The following is a 25,202-nucleotide window of genomic DNA, read 5'->3' on the forward strand; positions in this document are numbered from 1 at the left end:
GTCATATGCATATATGTACATACGTGAACGGTACATAAATACATGTACATATGTATGTATATACACTAACCACACTAGTGGTATATAGCCAACAAGCTATGCACAAAGAAATGTATGCATACATATCTACATATGTAAATACATATGTATATGCGCTTGTATATGTATATTACGTATATTCACGCATAGGCATACGCTCTGCCATGCTGTGTATGGGCTTTACTATGGGAACATAATTGTTGAATAAGATTTATAGTTCGACATTATCCATGAAACGTTCAGAATATGTATGTATGTATGTGTGTTCGTGACATTTATGTAATTGGTATTAACAAATATTCATTTTAGAAATGTTTTGTTACCAATATGTATGGAAAATAGGGCAGTATCAATAAACATATGTAAATACATATGTATGTACATATGTATGTATGTACATATTTACATATGGGCATTGCAGGTATTTCTCCAGAAATTTCTAGCGTGCGAGGCCCTAGCTTTTTGTAATTATGAATATGGAATGCTCTTGAAAATTCTCCAATTTTCGTGCTAATCAAGTACGGAAAATTTACTATTTACAAAAAAATAAAAAATAGTTTTTCTGACATCTGTTAAGAACTTTAGGTGGTGAGCTTTCAATATAATACCATAAAACCATTGGTTAGTGATAAAACAAAATGTTGACACGCTACAAAAAGGATGTATGTAGATGTTTCTGGAAAAATTCCCATATACATATGAGCATAAGAATATACATATGTATGTAGGTATATGCAACGCTCATACACAGTAACCCAAAATCCTTTATTCTTTTCGGAAAAGGAATAACCTTTGTACTGCCTATGGGCAGATCGTAGAAATTTGGTGTTGGTAAAAATATGCAAACATATGTATGTATATATGTATGTTAAGTTGTACATATGAATGTACCTGTATTTACACACTTTCCACCTCTTATTTCATCGCACATAGTCAACTTCAAGTTCAATGAACTTACGGCACCTAGCATTTTGCATTATTTCCAGCTGAAAGCTGTTTACCCACCCTCCAAGTAATTAAAAGACAATTAGATTTTTTTTTTTTTTCAAAATAAATAAATTTGTTTATTCTATAATTTGTTTCTAACTTAGAAATAGTTTAACAATTAACTTAAATTATCCGACGGGTCTAGAACTAAATGTATCGGTGAAGATTCTTAATCAGTCTGCTAAACTAAAAACTAATATCAAGTATAGGAGAGCTATGGCTGGGAATGACTTTAGTCGACCTCCTCCACGGTGGGTCCTTTGTAACCGGCACCACCAAAGCCGCCCGCCTGCTGGCCACAGTTGGCGTTGTTGCTCTGTGGCTGACCTTGTTGGTGCATCTTGGTCATAATTGGGGAACAGTGCTGCGTAAGTTCCTTCAGTTTGTACTCGTACTCGTCCTTGTCGGCTGTGGTGTTGGCGTCCAGCCACTTGACCGTCTCGTCGCACTTCTCGAGTACAGAAGACTTCTCGCTCTCACTGAGCTTGTCGGGAGTGGCCTGCTCCACGGCCTGCTTGACGCCGAACACGTAACTCTCGAGGCTATTGCGAGCCGAGATGCGTTGGCGCTGCTTCTCATCCTCGTCGGCGTAGCGCTCGGCCTCGTTTACCATGCGATCGATCTCTGCCTGCGAGAGGCGGCCCTTGTCGTTCTTGATGGTAATGTTCTTGGCTTTGCCGGTGCTCATCTCTTTGGCTGATACGTTCAGGATACCATTGGCGTCCATGTCGAAGGTGACCTCGATCTGGGGCACGCCGCGCGGTGCTGGCGGAATGCCCGATAAATCGAAGGTGCCCAGAGCATTGTTGTCTCGCGTAAGGGCACGCTCGCCCTCGAACACCTGAATGGAGACACCTGGCTGGTTGTCCGAGTACGTGGAAAAGGTCTTCGTCTGCTTGCACGGGATGCGCGTGTTGCGTTCAATCAGCTTGGTCATGACGCCGCCTGCCGTCTCGATGCCCAGCGAAAGGGGAGCCACGTCCACTAGCAGCACGTCCTGGATCTTGCCGCTCTGGTCGCCACTGAGTATAGCTGCTTGGACGGCTGCACCGTAGGCCACCGCCTCGTCGGGGTTGATGGAAAGGTTCAGGCTCTTGCCGCAGAAGAACTGTTGCAGCAAGTTCTGCACCTTTGGAATGCGCGTCGAGCCGCCGACGAGCACAATGTCGTGGATCTGCTGTTTGTCCATTTTGGCATCGTTCAGTGCCTTCTCCACTGGCGCCAGTGTGTTGCGGAACAGATCGGCGCACAGCTCCTCGAATCTCGCTCGGCTCACCTTTGTGTAGAAGTCGTGGCCCTCAAACAACGCATCCACCTCAATTGTCGCCTCCGTGCTGGACGAGAGCGTGCGCTTGGCTCGCTCCGCCGCAGTGCGCAGGCGACGCAGAGCACGAGGATTAGAGCGCAAATCCTTCTTGTACTTTCGCTTGAACTCCTCCGCCAGATGGGTGACCAGTCTGTTGTCGAAGTCCTCGCCGCCCAAATGTGTGTCACCGGCCGTAGCTCGCACCTCGAACAGCGAACCCTCGTCGATGGTTAAAATGGATACATCAAAGGTGCCGCCACCCAGATCGAAGATGAGCACATTGCGCTCTCCTTTCAGATTCTTGTCGAGGCCATAGGCCAGTGCCGCCGCCGTCGGCTCGTTGATTATCCTCAGCACGTTGAGGCCGGCTATGTGGCCTGCGTCTTTGGTGGCTTGGCGCTGCGAGTCGTTGAAGTAGGCGGGTACTGTGATGACTGCGTCTGTGACGGTCTGGCCCAGATACGCCTCGGCTGTCTCCTTCATCTTCGATAGCACCATTGAGCTGATCTCCTCGGGTGCAAAGCGCTTCTGCTCTCCCTTAAACTCGACGCCAATCTTGGGCTTGCCACCTTCGCTGACTACCTTAAAGGGCCAGTGCTTGATGTCCTCTGCTATTTTTGGATCGTCGTACTTGCGACCAATCAGACGCTTCGCATCGAATACTGTGTTCTTGGGGTTCATCGCCACCTGGTTCTTGGCCGCGTCACCAATCAGACGCTCCGAATCTGTGAAAGCCACATAGCTGGGCGTCGTTCTGTTGCCTTGGTCATTTGCAATGATCTCCACCTTGCCATGCTGATAGACACCCACGCAGGAATACGTGGTGCCCAAATCAATTCCAATAGCTGGCATTCTGTTTGTTTTGTGTTCTGTGTTCTCCTTCTCTTCTCTTCTGTTCAACTTCTAGTTGTTGTGGAAATGGATTTCCTCTTTCTGTTTCTTTTACTTTTAGAACTCTACTTTTCTTTAAACTTTCTTTAACTTTTCAGATTAATTCGACTTTACTTGGTTTCAAATTATTCAGTTGTATTTTAGCTTGTTCAGCTAGTCGCTTGTTTGTATTTCGCTTTTGTCTTTCGACGTTTTCAGTTCACTTGCTTGAATTGAATTGAGCCAAAGAGCGAACTTCAGCCGTATTTATACTCTGGCGCTCTCTGTTCGAAATTTCTCGACGCGCTCTCTCGAATCGACTCGAATGTCATTTCCCCTCGTTGTGTTTGCGAGTGAGTGCGAATGCGAGCGCGATAGCACTAACGCATTAACAAAGAGGGGTGGTTGGAATTTTCTCGAAGGCCTTGTTTGTTCTTGTAATTCGGCAAGGGAGGGGCTGAGAGTAACGGCTGTTTGTGTATAGCTTGACCTACCGCAACAATTGGTTATCATTTCAATTTCTAGAAAATTCATTGGTGCTTCTAAGTATTTTCATACTTGAATAAGCGAATGCTGACTTGACAGACTTGTTTTCGGCATCACGTTTCAAAATCGAAGCATAATCGGGGAAACACGTGTGCACTCTTAATGCTAGATGAGGTTCACTGACCATTAAACATTAATATGTACATATGTACAAACAAATACATACATATGTATGTACATACATACATGTACAAATGCATTTGTGAAGTTGTGCACCATGCACTGAGATTGAATTGATAGAGCTATTACAGTACTCTTTATATACCTTGGGCATGTCGTACAGAATGGCCCTCTGAACACAACCGAAATTTAAATTAAATATAAATAAATACAAGTTTTTGACGAATACAATAGAATTTATAAACTATAAATTTAGGATACCATGTCTCTTTTGCAACAAATTTGAAAAAAAAAAAAAATAATAATAATAATAATAATTTATTTCTGCTATATTTTTAGAGCTTGATACATGTGCATTTTATGAAATTACGATTGATTATATAATCCACCCACCTAAAATTCAACCCCTCCTCCTATATTTGCAAATGACGTATTTCAAATGGACCTGAGCTTTTGCAAATGTTGATATCTTGGGCTTGTTGAAAATATATAAAAATATTAATATGTCGATATTTTTTGTATACAAAATATATTTATATCGGAATATTTTTGGCGATATTTTTGACATATTTAAGTGATAAGTGAACGTACAAAAATTGAATATAGTGAAAACTAATTATTCTGACTAAAAATGGAACAGCCAAATGTGTGTGTCTTAACGTAATAAAATCAAGTGTCTAACACATTAGATATGGCATCGTATATAAAAAAAGCACTATGGTAGTTTTGAGTACCGAATATCGGAGTTAAGTGGTCCTTATCATTTAAATAAAAATCCTTATTCTTATTGTTCTTCTTTTTTAGGACGGATTTATTTTATTTAAAATCGAAAAATATTGATATATCGATATTTTTAAGTTGCGTATCAAATATCATATTGTTATTTTTTCAAAATGCGATATTTTAAAAAATTCGACAGCCCTAATCAGAACAGTCCAATGACAACAACAGGCCTGGGACAACTGAAGAAACACTGCAGCTGCTGCCTTTATATAGGACGACTTTCGCGAAACACTAGTGGCGCTCAAATGTTGAGCCCGGCGCCAGGTAGAGATCGTAGCAGTCAAGCTTTAAGTGACCAACGACAACTTAGATTATACTCTGTAGTTCTTTTTCGTGCCTTACTTTCGTTAGGCAGACAGAAAGACAGACTATGGGAAAGCCAGAGTAACAGAAATCGAAACACATCAATACGCAACTCAAAAATATATGTACATATGTATATTCTTGATAAGGCTAAGTGTTGATATGCTAAATACCTTATGTACATTAATATTTATAATTAGTAGATGGAATAGATAGCTGTTTATTCTGTTCTAAAGTTAAATTAAATTAAATTCCTCGATGATATTGGGTCAATTAGTCCTAAATCAAATTATTGACCTCATTGCAGCCCAAGCGCGGTCGATGCTAACTGTATAGTTAGCAGAATCTCTGCAAGTGTATTCACATGTGTTCAATAAAGAATCAGAGAGATTGGCGTATCAGCTCTCTTGCAGAGTTCAAATTCACGGCATCTCGCACTTTGCATTATTTCCAGCTGAAAGCTGTTTACCCACCCTCCAATTAAAAGATAATTAGATTTTTTTTTTTCAAAATAAATTAATTCGTTTATTCTATAATTTGTTTCTAACTTAGAAATAGTTTAACAATTAACTTAAATTATCCGTCGGGTCTAGAACTAAATGTATCGGTGAAGATTCTTAATCAGTCTGCTAAACTAAAAACTAATATCAAGTATAGGAGAGCTATGGCTGGGAATGACTTTAGTCGACCTCCTCCACGGTGGGTCCTTTGTAACCGGCACCACCAAAGCCGCCCGCCTGCTGGCCACAGTTGGCGTTGCTCTGTGGCTGACCTTGTTGGTGCATCTTGGTCATAATTGGGGAACAGTGCTGCGTAAGTTCCTTCAGTTTGTACTCGTACTCGTCCTTGTCGGCTGTGGTGTTGGCGTCCAGCCACTTGACCGTCTCGTCGCACTTCTCGAGTACAGAAGACTTCTCGCTCTCACTGAGCTTGTCGGGAGTGGCCTGCTCCACGGCCTGCTTGACGCCGAACACGTAACTCTCGAGGCTATTGCGAGCCGAGATGCGTTGGCGCTGCTTCTCATCCTCGTCGGCGTAGCGCTCGGCCTCGTTTACCATGCGATCGATCTCTGCCTGCGAGAGGCGGCCCTTGTCGTTCTTGATGGTAATGTTCTTGGCTTTGCCGGTGCTCATCTCTTTGGCTGATACGTTCAGGATACCATTGGCGTCCATGTCGAAGGTGACCTCGATCTGGGGCACGCCGCGCGGTGCTGGCGGAATGCCCGACAAATCGAAGGTGCCCAGAGCATTGTTGTCTCGCGTAAGGGCACGCTCGCCCTCGAACACCTGAATGGAGACACCTGGCTGGTTGTCCGAGTACGTGGAAAAGGTCTTCGTCTGCTTGCACGGGATGCGCGTGTTGCGTTCAATCAGCTTGGTCATGACGCCGCCTGCCGTCTCGATGCCCAGCGAAAGGGGAGCCACGTCCACTAGCAGCACGTCCTGGATCTTGCCGCTCTGGTCGCCACTGAGTATAGCTGCTTGGACGGCTGCACCGTAGGCCACCGCCTCGTCGGGGTTGATGGAAAGGTTCAGGCTCTTGCCGCAGAAGAACTGTTGCAGCAAGTTCTGCACCTTTGGAATGCGCGTCGAGCCGCCGACGAGCACAATGTCGTGGATCTGCTGTTTGTCCATTTTGGCATCGTTCAGTGCCTTCTCCACTGGCGCCAGTGTGTTGCGGAACAGATCGGCGCACAGCTCCTCGAATCTCGCTCGGCTCACCTTTGTGTAGAAGTCGTGGCCCTCAAACAACGCATCCACCTCAATTGTCGCCTCCGTGCTGGACGAGAGCGTGCGCTTGGCTCGCTCCGCCGCAGTGCGCAGGCGACGCAGAGCACGAGGATTAGAGCGCAAATCCTTCTTGTACTTTCGCTTGAACTCCTCCGCCAGATGGGTGACCAGTCTGTTGTCGAAGTCCTCGCCGCCCAAATGTGTGTCACCGGCCGTAGCTCGCACCTCGAACAGCGAACCCTCGTCGATGGTTAAAATGGATACATCAAAGGTGCCGCCACCCAGATCGAAGATGAGCACATTGCGCTCTCCTTTCAGATTCTTGTCGAGGCCATAGGCCAGTGCCGCCGCCGTCGGCTCGTTGATTATCCTCAGCACGTTGAGGCCGGCTATGTGGCCTGCGTCTTTGGTGGCTTGGCGCTGCGAGTCGTTGAAGTAGGCGGGTACTGTGATGACTGCGTCTGTGACGGTCTGGCCCAGATACGCCTCGGCTGTCTCCTTCATCTTCGATAGCACCATTGAGCTGATCTCCTCGGGTGCAAAGCGCTTCTGCTCTCCCTTAAACTCGACGCCAATCTTGGGCTTGCCACCTTCGCTGACTACCTTAAAGGGCCAGTGCTTGATGTCCTCTGCTATTTTTGGATCGTCGTACTTGCGACCAATCAGACGCTTCGCATCGAATACTGTGTTCTTGGGGTTCATCGCCACCTGGTTCTTGGCCGCGTCACCAATCAGACGCTCCGAATCTGTGAAAGCCACATAGCTGGGTGTCGTTCTGTTGCCTTGATCATTTGCAATGATCTCCACCTTGCCATGCTGATAGACACCCACGCAGGAATACGTGGTGCCCAAATCAATTCCAATAGCTGGCATTCTGTTTGTTTTGTGTTCTGTGTTCTCCTTCTCTTCTCTTCTGTTCAACTTCTAGTTGTTGTGGAAATGGGTTTCCTCTTTCTCTTTCTTTTACTTTTATAACTCTACTTTTCTTTTAACTTTCTTTAACTTTTCAGATTAATTCGACTTTACTTGGTTTCAAATTATTCAGTTGTATTTTAGCTTGTTCAGCTAGTCGCTTGTTTGTATTTCGCTTTTGTCTTTCGACGTTTTCAGTTCACTTGCTTGAATTGAATTGAGCCAAAGAGCGAACTTCAGCCGTATTTATACTCTGGCGCTCTCTGTTCGAAATTTCTCGACGCGCTCTCTCGAATCGACTCGACGGAATCGACTCGCCTGTTTTTTCGAGTGTGAGTGAGTGAGAGCGGCTGTCGCTTACTGTGGGAGTGGTTGGAATATTCTCGAATATTCTCTCATATTGTTGAGCTGCAAGACAGTAACGGTTGTCTGTGCATCGCTCGACCTACCGTAACAGTTGGCTGCGATATTAATATCTAGAAAATTCGTTTGCGCTATTAAATTCGAGAATGCTTACTTGGCAGTTTACTTTTGGATATCAGGGCCACATACATACGCAAATGTACATACATATACATATATAATATACGTAATCATAGGCGCATATGTGTTTTAAATACCCTTTCTGCAAGTAAATCACCGTTCGTCACTGTATGTACATACATACACATGTATGTATGTTTGTATATGGAATATTATATATGTATGTATTATTTTCTTTTCATTTCCAATTAAAAACGGAAAATTTACACATAAGTGTGTGAGTTTACAACTCCCCTTTGATTATCTTTCGAAAACGCGTTGGTATTGATTTAGCTACTTCGTCAATGTAAATATTGCCAAGAAGAGACCAATCCCGATGCAATAGGCCATCACTCCTTTAATAAACATTTACATACCTATGTACATACATATACTTTAATCTATGGAGATCCATGTCTGTATGTAAGTATATATTACTTTTATATTATCAACTACACATTGATAGGATGCACACAAAAAATCTTTAATTGTTTTGGCTAGAAAATTTATGTATGTACATGCGTAAATAAATATATATGTACATATGTATATTGGTAAAAGAGAATTCAGCGATCATAAGGAACATCGGTATTTGTACACAGGCCTTGACTGTGTCTATGATATATGTAAGTCTAAAAACTATTAAAAGAATCAGAATATAAATAACTATCATGTTTATAAATATCAAATTGTTAAAAATAATCAATTTATTTTTATCTTGTTCTACACTGCCGAGGCATATGTATGTATGTATGTATTTATATTCATTATACGGTGAAACTATACAAAAATTTATTTTCACTCAGTCCGTCTCTTGCGGCATAACAAAATGAGAGAATATTCGAGAATATTCCAACCACTCCCACAGTAAGCGACAGCCGCTCTCACTCACTCACACTCGAAAAAACAGGCGAGTCGATTCCGTCGAGTCGATTCGAGAGAGCGCGTCGAGAAATTTCGAACAGAGAGCGTCAGAGTATAAATACGGCTGAAGTTCGCTCTTTGGCTCAATTCAATTCAAGCAAGTGAACTGAAAACGTCGAAAGACAAAAGCGAAATACAAACAAGCGACTAGCTGAACAAGCTAAAATACAACATAATAATTTGAAACCAAGTAAAGTCGAATTAATCTGAAAAGTTAAAGAAAGTTTAAAGAAAAGTAGAGTTCTAAAAGTAAAAGAAACAGAAAGAGGAAATCCATTTCCACAACAACTAGAAGTTGAACAGAAGAGAAGAGAAGGAGAACACAGAACACAAAACAAACAGAATGCCAGCTATTGGAATTGATTTGGGCACCACGTATTCCTGCGTGGGTGTCTATCAGCATGGCAAGGTGGAGATCATTGCAAATGACCAAGGCAACAGAACGACGCCCAGCTATGTGGCTTTCACAGATTCGGAGCGTCTGATTGGTGACGCGGCCAAGAACCAGGTGGCGATGAACCCCAAGAACACAGTATTCGATGCGAAGCGTCTGATTGGTCGCAAGTACGACGATCCAAAAATAGCAGAGGACATCAAGCACTGGCCCTTTAAGGTAGTCAGCGAAGGTGGCAAGCCCAAGATTGGCGTCGAGTTTAAGGGAGAGCAGAAGCGCTTTGCACCCGAGGAGATCAGCTCAATGGTGCTATCGAAGATGAAGGAGACAGCCGAGGCGTATCTGGGCCAGACCGTCACAGACGCAGTCATCACAGTACCCGCCTACTTCAACGACTCGCAGCGCCAAGCCACCAAAGACGCAGGCCACATAGCCGGCCTCAACGTGCTGAGGATAATCAACGAGCCGACGGCGGCGGCACTGGCCTATGGCCTCGACAAGAATCTGAAAGGAGAGCGCAATGTGCTCATCTTCGATCTGGGTGGCGGCACCTTTGATGTATCCATTTTAACCATCGACGAGGGTTCGCTGTTCGAGGTGCGAGCTACGGCCGGTGACACACATTTGGGCGGCGAGGACTTCGACAACAGACTGGTCACCCATCTGGCGGAGGAGTTCAAGCGAAAGTACAAGAAGGATTTGCGCTCTAATCCTCGTGCTCTGCGTCGCCTGCGCACTGCGGCGGAGCGAGCCAAGCGCACGCTCTCGTCCAGCACGGAGGCGACAATTGAGGTGGATGCGTTGTTTGAGGGCCACGACTTCTACACAAAGGTGAGCCGAGCGAGATTCGAGGAGCTGTGCGCCGATCTGTTCCGCAACACACTGGCGCCAGTGGAGAAGGCACTGAACGATGCCAAAATGGACAAACAGCAGATCCACGACATTGTGCTCGTCGGCGGCTCGACGCGCATTCCAAAGGTGCAGAACTTGCTGCAACAGTTCTTCTGCGGCAAGAGCCTGAACCTTTCCATCAACCCCGACGAGGCGGTGGCCTACGGTGCAGCCGTCCAAGCAGCTATACTCAGTGGCGACCAGAGCGGCAAGATCCAGGACGTGCTGCTAGTGGACGTGGCTCCCCTTTCGCTGGGCATCGAGACGGCAGGCGGCGTCATGACCAAGCTGATTGAACGCAACACGCGCATCCCGTGCAAGCAGACGAAGACCTTTTCCACGTACTCGGACAACCAGCCAGGTGTCTCCATTCAGGTGTTCGAGGGCGAGCGTGCCCTTACGCGAGACAACAATGCTCTGGGCACCTTCGATTTGTCGGGCATTCCGCCAGCACCGCGCGGCGTGCCCCAGATCGAGGTCACCTTCGACATGGACGCCAATGGTATCCTGAACGTATCAGCCAAAGAGATGAGCACCGGCAAAGCCAAGAACATTACCATCAAGAACGACAAGGGCCGCCTCTCGCAGGCAGAGATCGATCGCATGGTAAACGAGGCCGAGCGCTACGCCGACGAGGATGAGAAGCAGCGCCAACGCATCTCGGCTCGCAATAGCCTCGAGAGTTACGTGTTCGGCGTCAAGCAGGCCGTGGAGCAGGCCACTCCCGACAAGCTCAGTGAGAGCGAGAAGTCTTCTGTACTCGAGAAGTGCGACGAGACGGTCAAGTGGCTGGACGCCAACACCACAGCCGACAAGGACGAGTACGAGTACAAACTGAAGGAACTTACGCAGCACTGTTCCCCAATTATGACCAAGATGCACCAACAAGGTCAGCCACAGAGCAACAACGCCAACTGTGGCCAGCAGGCGGGCGGCTTTGGTGGTGCCGGTTACAAAGGACCCACCGTGGAGGAGGTCGACTAAAGTCATTCCCAGCCATAGCTCTCCTATACTTGATATTAGTTTTTAGTTTAGCAGACTGATTAAGAATCTTCACCGATACATTTAGTTCTAGACCCGTCGGATAATTTAAGTTAATTGTTAAACTATTTCTAAGTTAGAAACAAATTATAGAATAAACGAATTTATTTATTTTGAAAAAAAAAAAAAATCTAATTATCTTTTAATTGGAGGGTGGGTAAACAGCTTTCAGCTGGAAATAATGCAAAGTGCGAGTGCCGTGAATTTGAACTCTGCAAGAGAGCTGATACGCCAATCTCTCTGATTCTTTATTGAACACATGTGAATACACTTGCAGAGATTCTGCTAACTATACAGTTAGCATCGACCGCGCTTGGGCTGCAATGAGGTCAATAATTTGATTTAGGACTAATTGACCCAATATCGTATGAAGATTTTGAATTTCGTTGTTAAGGTTTCTGCTACGCCACTCATCGAGGAATTTAATTTAATTTAACTTTAGAACAGAATAAACAGCTATCTATTCCATCTACTAATTATAAATATTAATGTACATAAGGTATTTAGCATATCAACATTTAGCCTTATCAAGAATATACATATGTACATATATTTTTGAGTTGCGTATTGATGTGTTTCGATTTCTGTTACTCTGGCTTTCCCATAGTCTGTCTTTCTGTCTGCCTAACAAAAGTAAGGCACGAAAAAGAACTACAGAGTATAATCTAAGTTGTCGTTGGTCACTTAAAGCTTGATTGCTACGATCTCTACCTGGCGCCGGGCTCAACATTTGAGCGCCACTAGTGTTTAGCGAAAGTCGTCCTATATAAAGGGCAGCAGCTGCAGTATTTCTTCAGTTGTCCCAGGCCTGTTGTTGTCATTGGACTGTTCTGATTAGGGCTGTCGAATTTTTTAAAATATCGCATTTTGAAAAAATAACAATATGATATTTGATACGCAACTTAAAAATATCGATATATCAATATTTTTCGATTTTAAATAAAATAAATCCGTCCTAAAAAAGAAGAACAATAAGAATAAGGATTTTTATTTAAATGATAAGGACCACTTAACTCCGATATTCGGTACTCAAAACTACCATAGTGCTTTTTTTATATACGATGCCATATCTAATGTGTTAGACACTTGATTTTATTACGTTAAGACACACACATTTGGCTGTTCCATTTTTAGTCAGAATAATTAGTTTTCACTATATTCAATTTTTGTACGTTCACTTATCACTTAAATATGTCAAAAATATCGCCAAAAATATTCCGATATAAATATATTTTGTATACAAAAAATATCGACATATTAATATTTTTATATATTTTCAACAAGCCCAAGATATCAACATTTGCAAAAGCTCAGGTCCATTTGAAATACGTCATTTGCAAATATAGGAGGAGGGGTTGAATTTTAGGTGGGTGGATTATATAATCAATCGTAATTTCATAAAATGCACATGTATCAAGCTCTAAAAATATAGCAGAAATAAATTATTATTATTATTATTATTTTTTTTTTTTTTCAAATTTGTTGCAAAAGAGACATGGTATCCTAAATTTATAGTTTATAAATTCTATTGTATTCGTCAAAAACTTGTATTTATTTATATTTAATTTAAATTTCGGTTGTGTTCAGAGGGCCATTCTGTACGACATGCCCAAGGTATATAAAGAGTACTGTAATAGCTCTATCAATTCAATCTCAGTGCATGGTGCACAACTTCACAAATGCATTTGTACATGTATGTATGTACATACATATGTATGTATTTGTTTGTACATATGTACATATTAATGTTTAATGGTCAGTGAACCTCATCTAGCATTAAGAGTGCACACGTGTTTCCCCGATTATGCTTCGATTTTGAAACGTGATGCCGAAAACAAGTCTGTCAAGTCAGCATTCGCTTATTCAAGTATGAAAATACTTAGAAGCACCAATGAATTTTCTAGAAATTGAAATGATAACCAATTGTTGCGGTAGGTCAAGCTATACACAAACAGCCGTTACTCTCAGCCCCTCCCTTGCCGAATTACAAGAACAAACAAGGCCTTCGAGAAAATTCCAACCACCCCTCTTTGTTAATGCGTTAGTGCTATCGCGCTCGCATTCGCACTCACTCGCAACCACAACGAGGGGAAATGACATTCGAGTCGATTCGAGAGAGCGCGTCGAGAAATTTCGAACAGAGAGCGCCAGAGTATAAATACGGCTGAAGTTCGCTCTTTGGCTCAATTCAATTCAAGCAAGTGAACTGAAAACGTCGAAAGACAAAAGCGAAATACAAACAAGCGACTAGCTGAACAAGCTAAAATACAACTGAATAATTTGAAACCAAGTAAAGTCGAATTAATCTGAAAAGTTAAAGAAAGTTTAAAGAAAAGTAGAGTTCTAAAAGTAAAAGAAACAGAAAGAGGAAATCCATTTCCACAACAACTAGAAGTTGAACAGAAGAGAAGAGAAGGAGAACACAGAACACAAAACAAACAGAATGCCAGCTATTGGAATTGATTTGGGCACCACGTATTCCTGCGTGGGTGTCTATCAGCATGGCAAGGTGGAGATCATTGCAAATGACCAAGGCAACAGAACGACGCCCAGCTATGTGGCTTTCACAGATTCGGAGCGTCTGATTGGTGACGCGGCCAAGAACCAGGTGGCGATGAACCCCAAGAACACAGTATTCGATGCGAAGCGTCTGATTGGTCGCAAGTACGACGATCCAAAAATAGCAGAGGACATCAAGCACTGGCCCTTTAAGGTAGTCAGCGAAGGTGGCAAGCCCAAGATTGGCGTCGAGTTTAAGGGAGAGCAGAAGCGCTTTGCACCCGAGGAGATCAGCTCAATGGTGCTATCGAAGATGAAGGAGACAGCCGAGGCGTATCTGGGCCAGACCGTCACAGACGCAGTCATCACAGTACCCGCCTACTTCAACGACTCGCAGCGCCAAGCCACCAAAGACGCAGGCCACATAGCCGGCCTCAACGTGCTGAGGATAATCAACGAGCCGACGGCGGCGGCACTGGCCTATGGCCTCGACAAGAATCTGAAAGGAGAGCGCAATGTGCTCATCTTCGATCTGGGTGGCGGCACCTTTGATGTATCCATTTTAACCATCGACGAGGGTTCGCTGTTCGAGGTGCGAGCTACGGCCGGTGACACACATTTGGGCGGCGAGGACTTCGACAACAGACTGGTCACCCATCTGGCGGAGGAGTTCAAGCGAAAGTACAAGAAGGATTTGCGCTCTAATCCTCGTGCTCTGCGTCGCCTGCGCACTGCGGCGGAGCGAGCCAAGCGCACGCTCTCGTCCAGCACGGAGGCGACAATTGAGGTGGATGCGTTGTTTGAGGGCCACGACTTCTACACAAAGGTGAGCCGAGCGAGATTCGAGGAGCTGTGCGCCGATCTGTTCCGCAACACACTGGCGCCAGTGGAGAAGGCACTGAACGATGCCAAAATGGACAAACAGCAGATCCACGACATTGTGCTCGTCGGCGGCTCGACGCGCATTCCAAAGGTGCAGAACTTGCTGCAACAGTTCTTCTGCGGCAAGAGCCTGAACCTTTCCATCAACCCCGACGAGGCGGTGGCCTACGGTGCAGCCGTCCAAGCAGCTATACTCAGTGGCGACCAGAGCGGCAAGATCCAGGACGTGCTGCTAGTGGACGTGGCTCCCCTTTCGCTGGGCATCGAGACGGCAGGCGGCGTCATGACCAAGCTGATTGAACGCAACACGCGCATCCCGTGCAAGCAGACGAAGACCTTTTCCACGTACTCGGACAACCAGCCAGGTGTCTCCATTCAGGTGTTCGAGGGCGAGCGTGCCCTTACGCGAGACAACAATGCTCTGGGCACCTTCGATTTGTCGGGCATTCCGCCAGCACCGCGCGGCGTGCCCCAGATCGAGGTCACCTTCGACATGGACGCCAATGGTATCCTGAACGTATCAGCCAAAGAGATGAGCACCGGCAAAGCCAAGAACATTACCATCAAGAACGACAAGGGCCGCCTCTCGCAGGCAGAGATCGATCGCATGGTAAACGAGGCCGAGCGCTACGCCGACGAGGATGAGAAGCAGCGCCAACGCATCTCGGCTCGCAATAGCCTCGAGAGTTACGTGTTCGGCGTCAAGCAGGCCGTGGAGCAGGCCACTCCCGACAAGCTCAGTGAGAGCGAGAAGTCTTCTGTACTCGAGAAGTGCGACGAGACGGTCAAGTGGCTGGACGCCAACACCACAGCCGACAAGGACGAGTACGAGTACAAACTGAAGGAACTTACGCAGCACTGTTCCCCAATTATGACCAAGATGCACCAACAAGGTCAGCCACAGAGCAACAACGCCAACTGTGGCCAGCAGGCGGGCGGCTTTGGTGGTGCCGGTTACAAAGGACCCACCGTGGAGGAGGTCGACTAAAGTCATTCCCAGCCATAGCTCTCCTATACTTGATATTAGTTTTTAGTTTAGCAGACTGATTAAGAATCTTCACCGATACATTTAGTTCTAGACCCGTCGGATAATTTAAGTTAATTGTTAAACTATTTCTAAGTTAGAAACAAATTATAGAATAAACGAATTAATTTATTTTGAAAAAAAAAAATCTAATTATCTTTTAATTGGAGGGTGGGTAAACAGCTTTCAGCTGGAAATAATGCAAAGTGCGAGATGCCGTGAATTTGAACTCTGCAAGAGAGCTGATACGCCAATCTCTCTGATTCTTTATTGAACACATGTGAATACACTTGCAGAGATTCTGCTAACTATACAGTTAGCATCGACCGCGCTTGGGCTGCAATGAGGTCAATAATTTGATTTAGGACTAATTGACCCAATATCATCGAGGAATTTAATTTAATTTAACTTAAGAACAGAATAAACAGCTATCTATTCCATCTACTAATTATAAATATTAATGTACATAAGGTATTTAGCATATCAACACTTAGCCTTATCAAGAATATACATATGTACATATATTTTTGAGTTGCGTATTGATGTGTTTCGATTTCTGTTACTCTGGCTTTCCCATAGTCTGTCTTTCTGTCTGCCTAACGAAAGTAAGGCACGAAAAAGAACTACAGAGTATAATCTAAGTTGTCGTTGGTCACTTAAAGCTTGATTGCTACGATCTCTACCTGGCGCCGGGCTCAACATTTGAGCGCCACTAGTGTTTCGCGAAAGTCGTCCTATATAAAGGGCAGCAGCTGCAGTGTTTCTTCAGTTGTCACAGGCCTGTTGTTGTCATTGGACTGTTCTGATTAGGGCTGTCGAATTTTTTAAAATATCGCATTTTGAAAAAATAACAATATGATATTTGATACGCAACTTAAAAAAATCGATATATCAATATTTTTCGATTTTAAATAAAATAAATCCGTCCTAAAAAAGAAGAACAATAAGAATAAGGATTTTTATTTAAATGATAAGGACCACTTAACTCCGATATTCGGTACTCAAAACTACCATAGTGCTTTTTTTATATACGATGCCATATCTAATGTGTTAGACACTTGATTTTATTACGTTAAGACACACACATTTGGCTGTTCCATTTTTAGTCAGAATAATTAGTTTTCACTATATTCAATTTTTGTACGTTCACTTATCACTTAAATATGTCAAAAATATCGCCAAAAATATTCCGATATAAATATATTTTGTATACAAAAAATATCGACATATTAATATTTTTATATATTTTCAACAAGCCCAAGATATCAACATTTGCAAAAGCTCAGGTCCATTTGAAATACGTCATTTGCAAATATAGGAGGAGGGGTTGAATTTTAGGTGGGTGGATTATATAATCAATCGTAATTTCATAAAATGCACATGTATCAAGCTCTAAAAATATAGCAGAAATAAATTATTATTATTATTATTATTTTTTTTTTTTTTCAAATTTGTTGCAAAAGAGACATGGTATCCTAAATTTATAGTTTATAAATTCTATTGTATTCGTCAAAAACTTGTATTTATTTATATTTAATTTAAATTTCGGTTGTGTTCAGAGGGCCATTCTGTACGACATGCCCAAGGTATATAAAGAGTACTGTAATAGCTCTATCAATTCAATCTCAGTGCATGGTGCACAACTTCACAAATGCATTTGTACATGTATGTATGTACATACATATGTATGTATTTGTTTGTACATATGTACATATTAATGTTTAATGGTCAGTGAACCTCATCTAGCATTAAGAGTGCACACGTGTTTCCCCGATTATGCTTCGATTTTGAAACGTGATGCCGAAAACAAGTCTGTCAAGTCAGCATTCGCTTATTCAAGTATGAAAATACTTAGAAGCACCAATGAATTTTCTAGAAATTGAAATGATAACCAATTGTTGCGGTAGGTCAAGCTATACACAAACAGCCGTTACTCTCAGCCCCTCCCTTGCCGAATTACAAGAACAAACAAGGCCTTCGAGAAAATTCCAACCACCCCTCTTTGTTAATGCGTTAGTGCTATCGCGCTCGCATTCGCACTCACTCGCAACCACAACGAGGGGAAATGACATTCGAGTCGATTCGAGAGAGCGCGTCGAGAAATTTCGAACAGAGAGCGCCAGAGTATAAATACGGCTGAAGTTCGCTCTTTGGCTCAATTCAATTCAAGCAAGTGAACTGAAAACGTCGAAAGACAAAAGCGAAATACAAACAAGCGACTAGCTGAACAAGCTAAAATACAACTGAATAATTTGAAACCAAGTAAAGTCGAATTAATCTGAAAAGTTAAAGAAAGTTTAAAGAAAAGTAGAGTTCTAAAAGTAAAAGAAACAGAAAGAGGAAATCCATTTCCACAACAACTAGAAGTTGAACAGAAGAGAAGAGAAGGAGAACACAGAACACAAAACAAACAGAATGCCAGCTATTGGAATTGATTTGGGCACCACGTATTCCTGCGTGGGTGTCTATCAGCATGGCAAGGTGGAGATCATTGCAAATGACCAAGGCAACAGAACGACGCCCAGCTATGTGGCTTTCACAGATTCGGAGCGTCTGATTGGTGACGCGGCCAAGAACCAGGTGGCGATGAACCCCAAGAACACAGTATTCGATGCGAAGCGTCTGATTGGTCGCAAGTACGACGATCCAAAAATAGCAGAGGACATCAAGCACTGGCCCTTTAAGGTAGTCAGCGAAGGTGGCAAGCCCAAGATTGGCGTCGAGTTTAAGGGAGAGCAGAAGCGCTTTGCACCCGAGGAGATCAGCTCAATGGTGCTATCGAAGATGAAGGAGACAGCCGAGGCGTATCTGGGCCAGACCGTCACAGACGCAGTCATCACAGTACCCGCCTACTTCAACGACTCGCAGCGCCAAGCCACCAAAGACGCAGGCCACATAGCCGGCCTCAACGTGCTGAGGATAATCAACGAGCCGACGGCGGCGGCACTGGCCTATGGCCTCGACAAGAATCTGAAAGGAGAGCGCAATGTGCTCATCTTCGATCTGGGTGGCGGCACCTTTGATGTATCCATTTTAACCATCGACGAGGGTTCGCTGTTCGAGGTGCGAGCTACGGCCGGTGACACACATTTGGGCGGCGAGGACTTCGACAACAGACTGGTCACCCATCTGGCGGAGGAGTTCAAGCGAAAGTACAAGAAGGATTTGCGCTCTAATCCTCGTGCTCTGCGTCGCCTGCGCACTGCGGCGGAGCGAGCCAAGCGCACGCTCTCGTCCAGCACGGAGGCGACAATTGAGGTGGATGCGTTGTTTGAGGGCCACGACTTCTACACAAAGGTGAGCCGAGCGAGATTCGAGGAGCTGTGCGCCGATCTGTTCCGCAACACACTGGCGCCAGTGGAGAAGGCACTGAACGATGCCAAAATGGACAAACAGCAGATCCACGACATTGTGCTCGTCGGCGGCTCGACGCGCATTCCAAAGGTGCAGAACTTGCTGCAACAGTTCTTCTGCGGCAAGAGCCTGAACCTTTCCATCAACCCCGACGAGGCGGTGGCCTACGGTGCAGCCGTCCAAGCAGCTATACTCAGTGGCGACCAGAGCGGCAAGATCCAGGACGTGCTGCTAGTGGACGTGGCTCCCCTTTCGCTGGGCATCGAGACGGCAGGCGGCGTCATGACCAAGCTGATTGAACGCAACACGCGCATCCCGTGCAAGCAGACGAAGACCTTTTCCACGTACTCGGACAACCAGCCAGGTGTCTCCATTCAGGTGTTCGAGGGCGAGCGTGCCCTTACGCGAGACAACAATGCTCTGGGCACCTTCGATTTGTCGGGCATTCCGCCAGCACCGCGCGGCGTGCCCCAGATCGAGGTCACCTTCGACATGGACGCCAATGGTATCCTGAACGTATCAGCCAAAGAGATGAGCACCGGCAAAGCCAAGAACATTACCATCAAGAACGACAAGGGCCGCCTCTCGCAGGCAGAGATCGATCGCATGGTAAACGAGGCCGAGCGCTACGCCGACGAGGATGAGAAGCAGCGCCAACGCATCTCGGCTCGCAATAGCCTCGAGAGTTACGTGTTCGGCGTCAAGCAGGCCGTGGAGCAGGCCACTCCCGACAAGCTCAGTGAGAGCGAGAAGTCTTCTGTACTCGAGAAGTGCGACGAGACGGTCAAGTGGCTGGACGCCAACACCACAGCCGACAAGGACGAGTACGAGTACAAACTGAAGGAACTTACGCAGCACTGTTCCCCAATTATGACCAAGATGCACCAACAAGGTCAGCCACAGAGCAACAACGCCAACTGTGGCCAGCAGGCGGGCGGCTTTGGTGGTGCCGGTTACAAAGGACCCACCGTGGAGGAGGTCGACTAAAGTCATTCCCAGCCATAGCTCTCCTATACTTGATATTAGTTTTTAGTTTAGCAGACTGATTAAGAATCTTCACCGATACATTTAGTTCTAGACCCGTCGGATAATTTAAGTTAATTGTTAAACTATTTCTAAGTTAGAAACAAATTATAGAATAAACGAATTAATTTATTTTGAAAAAAAAAAATCTAATTATCTTTTAATTGGAGGGTGGGTAAACAGCTTTCAGCTGGAAATAATGCAAAGTGCGAGATGCCGTGAATTTGAACTCTGCAAGAGAGCTGATACGCCAATCTCTCTGATTCTTTATTGAACACATGTGAATACACTTGCAGAGATTCTGCTAACTATACAGTTAGCATCGACCGCGCTTGGGCTGCAATGAGGTCAATAATTTGATTTAGGACTAATTGACCCAATATCATCGAGGAATTTAATTTAATTTAACTTAAGAACAGAATAAACAGCTATCTATTCCATCTACTAATTATAAATATTAATGTACATAAGGTATTTAGCATATCAACACTTAGCCTTATCAAGAATATACATATGTACATATATTTTTGAGTTGCGTATTGATGTGTTTCGATTTCTGTTACTCTGGCTTTCCCATAGTCTGTCTTTCTGTCTGCCTAACGAAAGTAAGGCACGAAAAAGAACTACAGAGTATAATCTAAGTTGTCGTTGGTCACTTAAAGCTTGATTGCTACGATCTCTACCTGGCGCCGGGCTCAACATTTGAGCGCCACTAGTGTTTCGCGAAAGTCGTCCTATATAAAGGGCAGCAGCTGCAGTGTTTCTTCAGTTGTCCCAGGCCTGTTGTTGTCATTGGACTGTTCTGATTAGGGCTGTCGAATTTTTTAAAATATCGCATTTTGAAAAAATAACAATATGATATTTGATACGCAACTTAAAAATATCGATATATCAATATTTTTCGATTTTAAATAAAATAAATCCGTCCTAAAAAAGAAGAACAATAAGAATAAGGATTTTTATTTAAATGATAAGGACCACTTAACTCCGATATTCGGTACTCAAAACTACCATAGTGCTTTTTTTATATACGATGCCATATCTAATGTGTTAGACACTTGATTTTATTACGTTAAGACACACACATTTGGCTGTTCCATTTTTAGTCAGAATAATTAGTTTTCACTATATTCAATTTTTGTACGTTCACTTATCACTTAAATATGTCAAAAATATCGCCAAAAATATTCCGATATAAATATATTTTGTATACAAAAAATATCGACATATTAATATTTTTATATATTTTCAACAAGCCCAAGATATCAACATTTGCAAAAGCTCAGGTCCATTTGAAATACGTCATTTGCAAATATAGGAGGAGGGGTTGAATTTTAGGTGGGTGGATTATATAATCAATCGTAATTTCATAAAATGCACATGTATCAAGCTCTAAAAATATAGCAGAAATAAATTATTATTATTATTATTATTTTTTTTTTTTTTTTTTTCAAATTTGTTGCAAAAGAGACATGGTATCCTAAATTTATAGTTTATAAATTCTATTGTATTCGTCAAAAACTTGTATTTATTTATATTTAATTTAAATTTCGGTTGTGTTCAGAGGGCCATTCTGTACGACATGCCCAAGGTATATAAAGAGTACTGTAATAGCTCTATCAATTCAATCTCAGTGCATGGTGCACAACTTCACAAATGCATTTGTACATGTATGTATGTACATACATATGTATGTATTTGTTTGTACATATGTACATATTAATGTTTAATGGTCAGTGAACCTCATCTAGCATTAAGAGTGCACACGTGTTTCCCCGATTATGCTTCGATTTTGAAACGTGATGCCGAAAACAAGTCTGTCAAGTCAGCATTCGCTTATTCAAGTATGAAAATACTTAGAAGCACCAATGAATTTTCTAGAAATTGAAATGATAACCAATTGTTGCGGTAGGTCAAGCTATACACAAACAGCCGTTACTCTCAGCCCCTCCCTTGCCGAATTACAAGAACAAACAAGGCCTTCGAGAAAATTCCAACCACCCCTCTTTGTTAATGCGTTAGTGCTATCGCGCTCGCATTCGCACTCACTCGCAAACACAACGAGGGGAAATGACATTCGAGTCGATTCGAGAGAGCGCGTCGAGAAATTTCGAACAGAGAGCGCCAGAGTATAAATACGGCTGAAGTTCGCTCTTTGGCTCAATTCAATTCAAGCAAGTGAACTGAAAACGTCGAAAGACAAAAGCGAAATACAAACAAGCGACTAGCTGAACAAGCTAAAATACAACTGAATAATTTGAAACCAAGTAAAGTCGAATTAATCTGAAAAGTTAAAGAAAGTTAAAAGAAAAGTAGAGTTATAAAAGTAAAAGAAAGAGAAAGAGGAAACCCATTTCCACAACAACTAGAAGTTGAACAGAAGAGAAGAGAAGGAGAACACAGAACACAAAACAAACAGAATGCCAGCTATTGGAATTGATTTGGGCACCACGTATTCCTGCGTGGGTGTCTACCAGCATGGCAAGGTGGAGATCATTGCAAATGACCAAGGCAACAGAACGACGCCCAGCTATGTGGCTTTCACAGATTCGGAGCGTCTGATTGGTGACGCGGCCAAGAACCAGGTGGCGATGAACCCCAAGAACACAGTATTCGATGCGAAGCGTCTGATTGGTCGCAAGTACGACGATCCAAAAATAGCAGAGGACATCAAGCACTGGCCCTTTAAGGTAGTCAGCGAAGGTGGCAAGCCCAAGATTGGCGTCGAGTTTAAGGGAGAGCAGAAGCGCTTTGCACCCGAGGAGATCAGCTCAATGGTGCTATCGAAGATGAAGGAGACAGCCGAGGCGTATCTGGGCCAGACCGTCACAGACGCAGTCATCACAGTACCCGCCTACTTCAACGACTCGCAGCGCCAAGCCACCAAAGACGCAGGCCACATAGCCGGCCTCAACGTGCTGAGGATAATCAACGAGCCGACGGCGGCGGCACTGGCCTATGGCCTCGACAAGAATCTGAAAGGAGAGCGCAATGTGCTCATCTTCGATCTGGGTGGCGGCACCTTTGATGTATCCATTTTAACCATCGACGAGGGTTCGCTGTTCGAGGTGCGAGCTACGGCCGGTGACACACATTTGGGCGGCGAGGACTTCGACAACAGACTGGTCACCCATCTGGCGGAGGAGTTCAAGCGAAAGTACAAGAAGGATTTGCGCTCTAATCCTCGTGCTCTGCGTCGCCTGCGCACTGCGGCGGAGCGAGCCAAGCGCACGCTCTCGTCCAGCACGGAGGCGACAATTGAGGTGGATGCGTTGTTTGAGGGCCACGACTTCTACACAAAGGTGAGCCGAGCGAGATTCGAGGAGCTGTGCGCCGATCTGTTCCGCAACACACTGGCGCCAGTGGAGAAGGCACTGAACGATGCCAAAATGGACAAACAGCAGATCCACGACATTGTGCTCGTCGGCGGCTCGACGCGCATTCCAAAGGTGCAGAACTTGCTGCAACAGTTCTTCTGCGGCAAGAGCCTGAACCTTTCCATCAACCCCGACGAGGCGGTGGCCTACGGTGCAGCCGTCCAAGCAGCTATACTCAGTGGCGACCAGAGCGGCAAGATCCAGGACGTGCTGCTAGTGGACGTGGCTCCCCTTTCGCTGGGCATCGAGACGGCAGGCGGCGTCATGACCAAGCTGATTGAGCGCAACACGCGCATCCCGTGCAAGCAGACGAAGACCTTTTCCACGTACTCGGACAACCAGCCAGGTGTCTCCATTCAGGTGTTCGAGGGCGAGCGTGCCCTTACGCGAGACAACAATGCTCTGGGCACCTTCGATTTGTCGGGCATTCCGCCAGCACCGCGCGGCGTGCCCCAGATCGAGGTCACCTTCGACATGGACGCCAATGGTATCCTGAACGTATCAGCCAAAGAGATGAGCACCGGCAAAGCCAAGAACATTACCATCAAGAACGACAAGGGCCGCCTCTCGCAGGCAGAGATCGATCGCATGGTAAACGAGGCCGAGCGCTACGCCGACGAGGATGAGAAGCAGCGCCAACGCATCTCGGCTCGCAATAGCCTCGAGAGTTACGTGTTCGGCGTCAAGCAGGCCGTGGAGCAGGCCACTCCCGACAAGCTCAGTGAGAGCGAGAAGTCTTCTGTACTCGAGAAGTGCGACGAGACGGTCAAGTGGCTGGACGCCAACACCACAGCCGACAAGGACGAGTACGAGTACAAACTGAAGGAACTTACGCAGCACTGTTCCCCAATTATGACCAAGATGCACCAACAAGGTCAGCCACAGAGCAACAACGCCAACTGTGGCCAGCAGGCGGGCGGCTTTGGTGGTGCCGGTTACAAAGGACCCACCGTGGAGGAGGTCGACTAAAGTCATTCCCAGCCATAGCTCTCCTATACTTGATATTAGTTTTTAGTTTAGCAGACTGATTAAGAATCTTCACAGATACATTTAGTTCTAGACCCGACGGATAATTTAAGTTAATTGTTAAACTATTTCTAAGTTAGAAACAAATTATAGAATAAACGAATTAATTTATTTTGAAAAAAAAAAAATCTAATTATCTTTTAATTGGAGGGTGGGTAAACAGCTTTCAGCTGGAAATAATGCAAAGTGCAAGATGCCGTGAATTTGAACTCTGCAAGAGAGCTGATACGCCAATCTCTCTATGATTCTTTATTGAACACATGTGAATACACTTGCAGAGATTCTGCTAACTATACAGTTAGCATCGACCGCGCTTGGGCTACAATGAGGTCAATAATTTGATTTAGGACTAATTGACCCAATATCGTATAAAAATTTTGAATTTCGTTGTTAAGGTTTCTGCTACGCCACTCATCGAGGAATTTAATTTAATTTAACTTTAGAACAGAATAAACAGCTATCTATTCCATCTACTAATTATAAATATTAATGTACATAAGGTATTTAGCATATCAACATTTAGCCTTATCAAGAATATACAGATGTACATATATTTTTGAGTTGCGTATTGATGTGTTTCGATTTCTGTTACTCTGGCTTTCCCATAGTCTGTCTTTCTGTCTGCTTAACAAAAGTAAGGCACGAAAAA

At 44.4% G+C, this 25,202-nt stretch overlaps 1 protein-coding gene and 5 pseudogenes across 1 annotated transcript; 4 read left to right on the top strand and 2 right to left on the bottom strand.

Moving 5' to 3' along the window:
- Positions 1-1,098: 1,098 nt before the first annotated feature.
- LOC149270455 (major heat shock 70 kDa protein Bc pseudogene) lies at positions 1,099-3,441 on the bottom strand (annotated as a pseudogene).
- Positions 3,442-5,450: 2,009 nt separating this feature from the next.
- LOC149270456 (major heat shock 70 kDa protein Bc) lies at positions 5,451-7,824 on the bottom strand. Its single transcript, XM_089471582.1, has one exon. It carries the CDS (start codon positions 7,555-7,557, stop codon positions 5,635-5,637), a length of 1,923 nt encoding a protein of 640 aa, XP_089327708.1. The 5' UTR covers positions 7,558-7,824; the 3' UTR covers positions 5,451-5,634.
- A 1,283-nt stretch (positions 7,825-9,107) lies between these two features.
- On the top strand, positions 9,108-13,912 carry LOC149270457 (major heat shock 70 kDa protein Bc pseudogene; annotated as a pseudogene).
- LOC149270458 (major heat shock 70 kDa protein Bc pseudogene) lies at positions 13,812-18,289 on the top strand (annotated as a pseudogene).
- On the top strand, positions 18,189-22,462 carry LOC149270459 (major heat shock 70 kDa protein Bc pseudogene; annotated as a pseudogene).
- A 108-nt stretch (positions 22,463-22,570) lies between these two features.
- Positions 22,571-24,681, top strand: LOC149270460 (major heat shock 70 kDa protein Bc pseudogene; annotated as a pseudogene).
- The last annotated feature ends 521 nt before the right edge of the window (positions 24,682-25,202 follow it).

Source organism: Drosophila arizonae, chromosome 2 (assembly GCF_054131065.1).
Source record: "Drosophila arizonae isolate 15081-1271.41 chromosome 2, UAZ_ARI_1.0, whole genome shotgun sequence".
In the NCBI taxonomy this organism is placed as follows: Eukaryota; Metazoa; Arthropoda; class Insecta; order Diptera; family Drosophilidae; genus Drosophila; species Drosophila arizonae.

Coding starts and splice junctions, on each gene's coding strand:
- LOC149270456 (XM_089471582.1), bottom strand. CDS start 7,557: ATGCCAGCTATTGGAATTGATTTGGGCACCACGTATTCCTGCGTGGGT.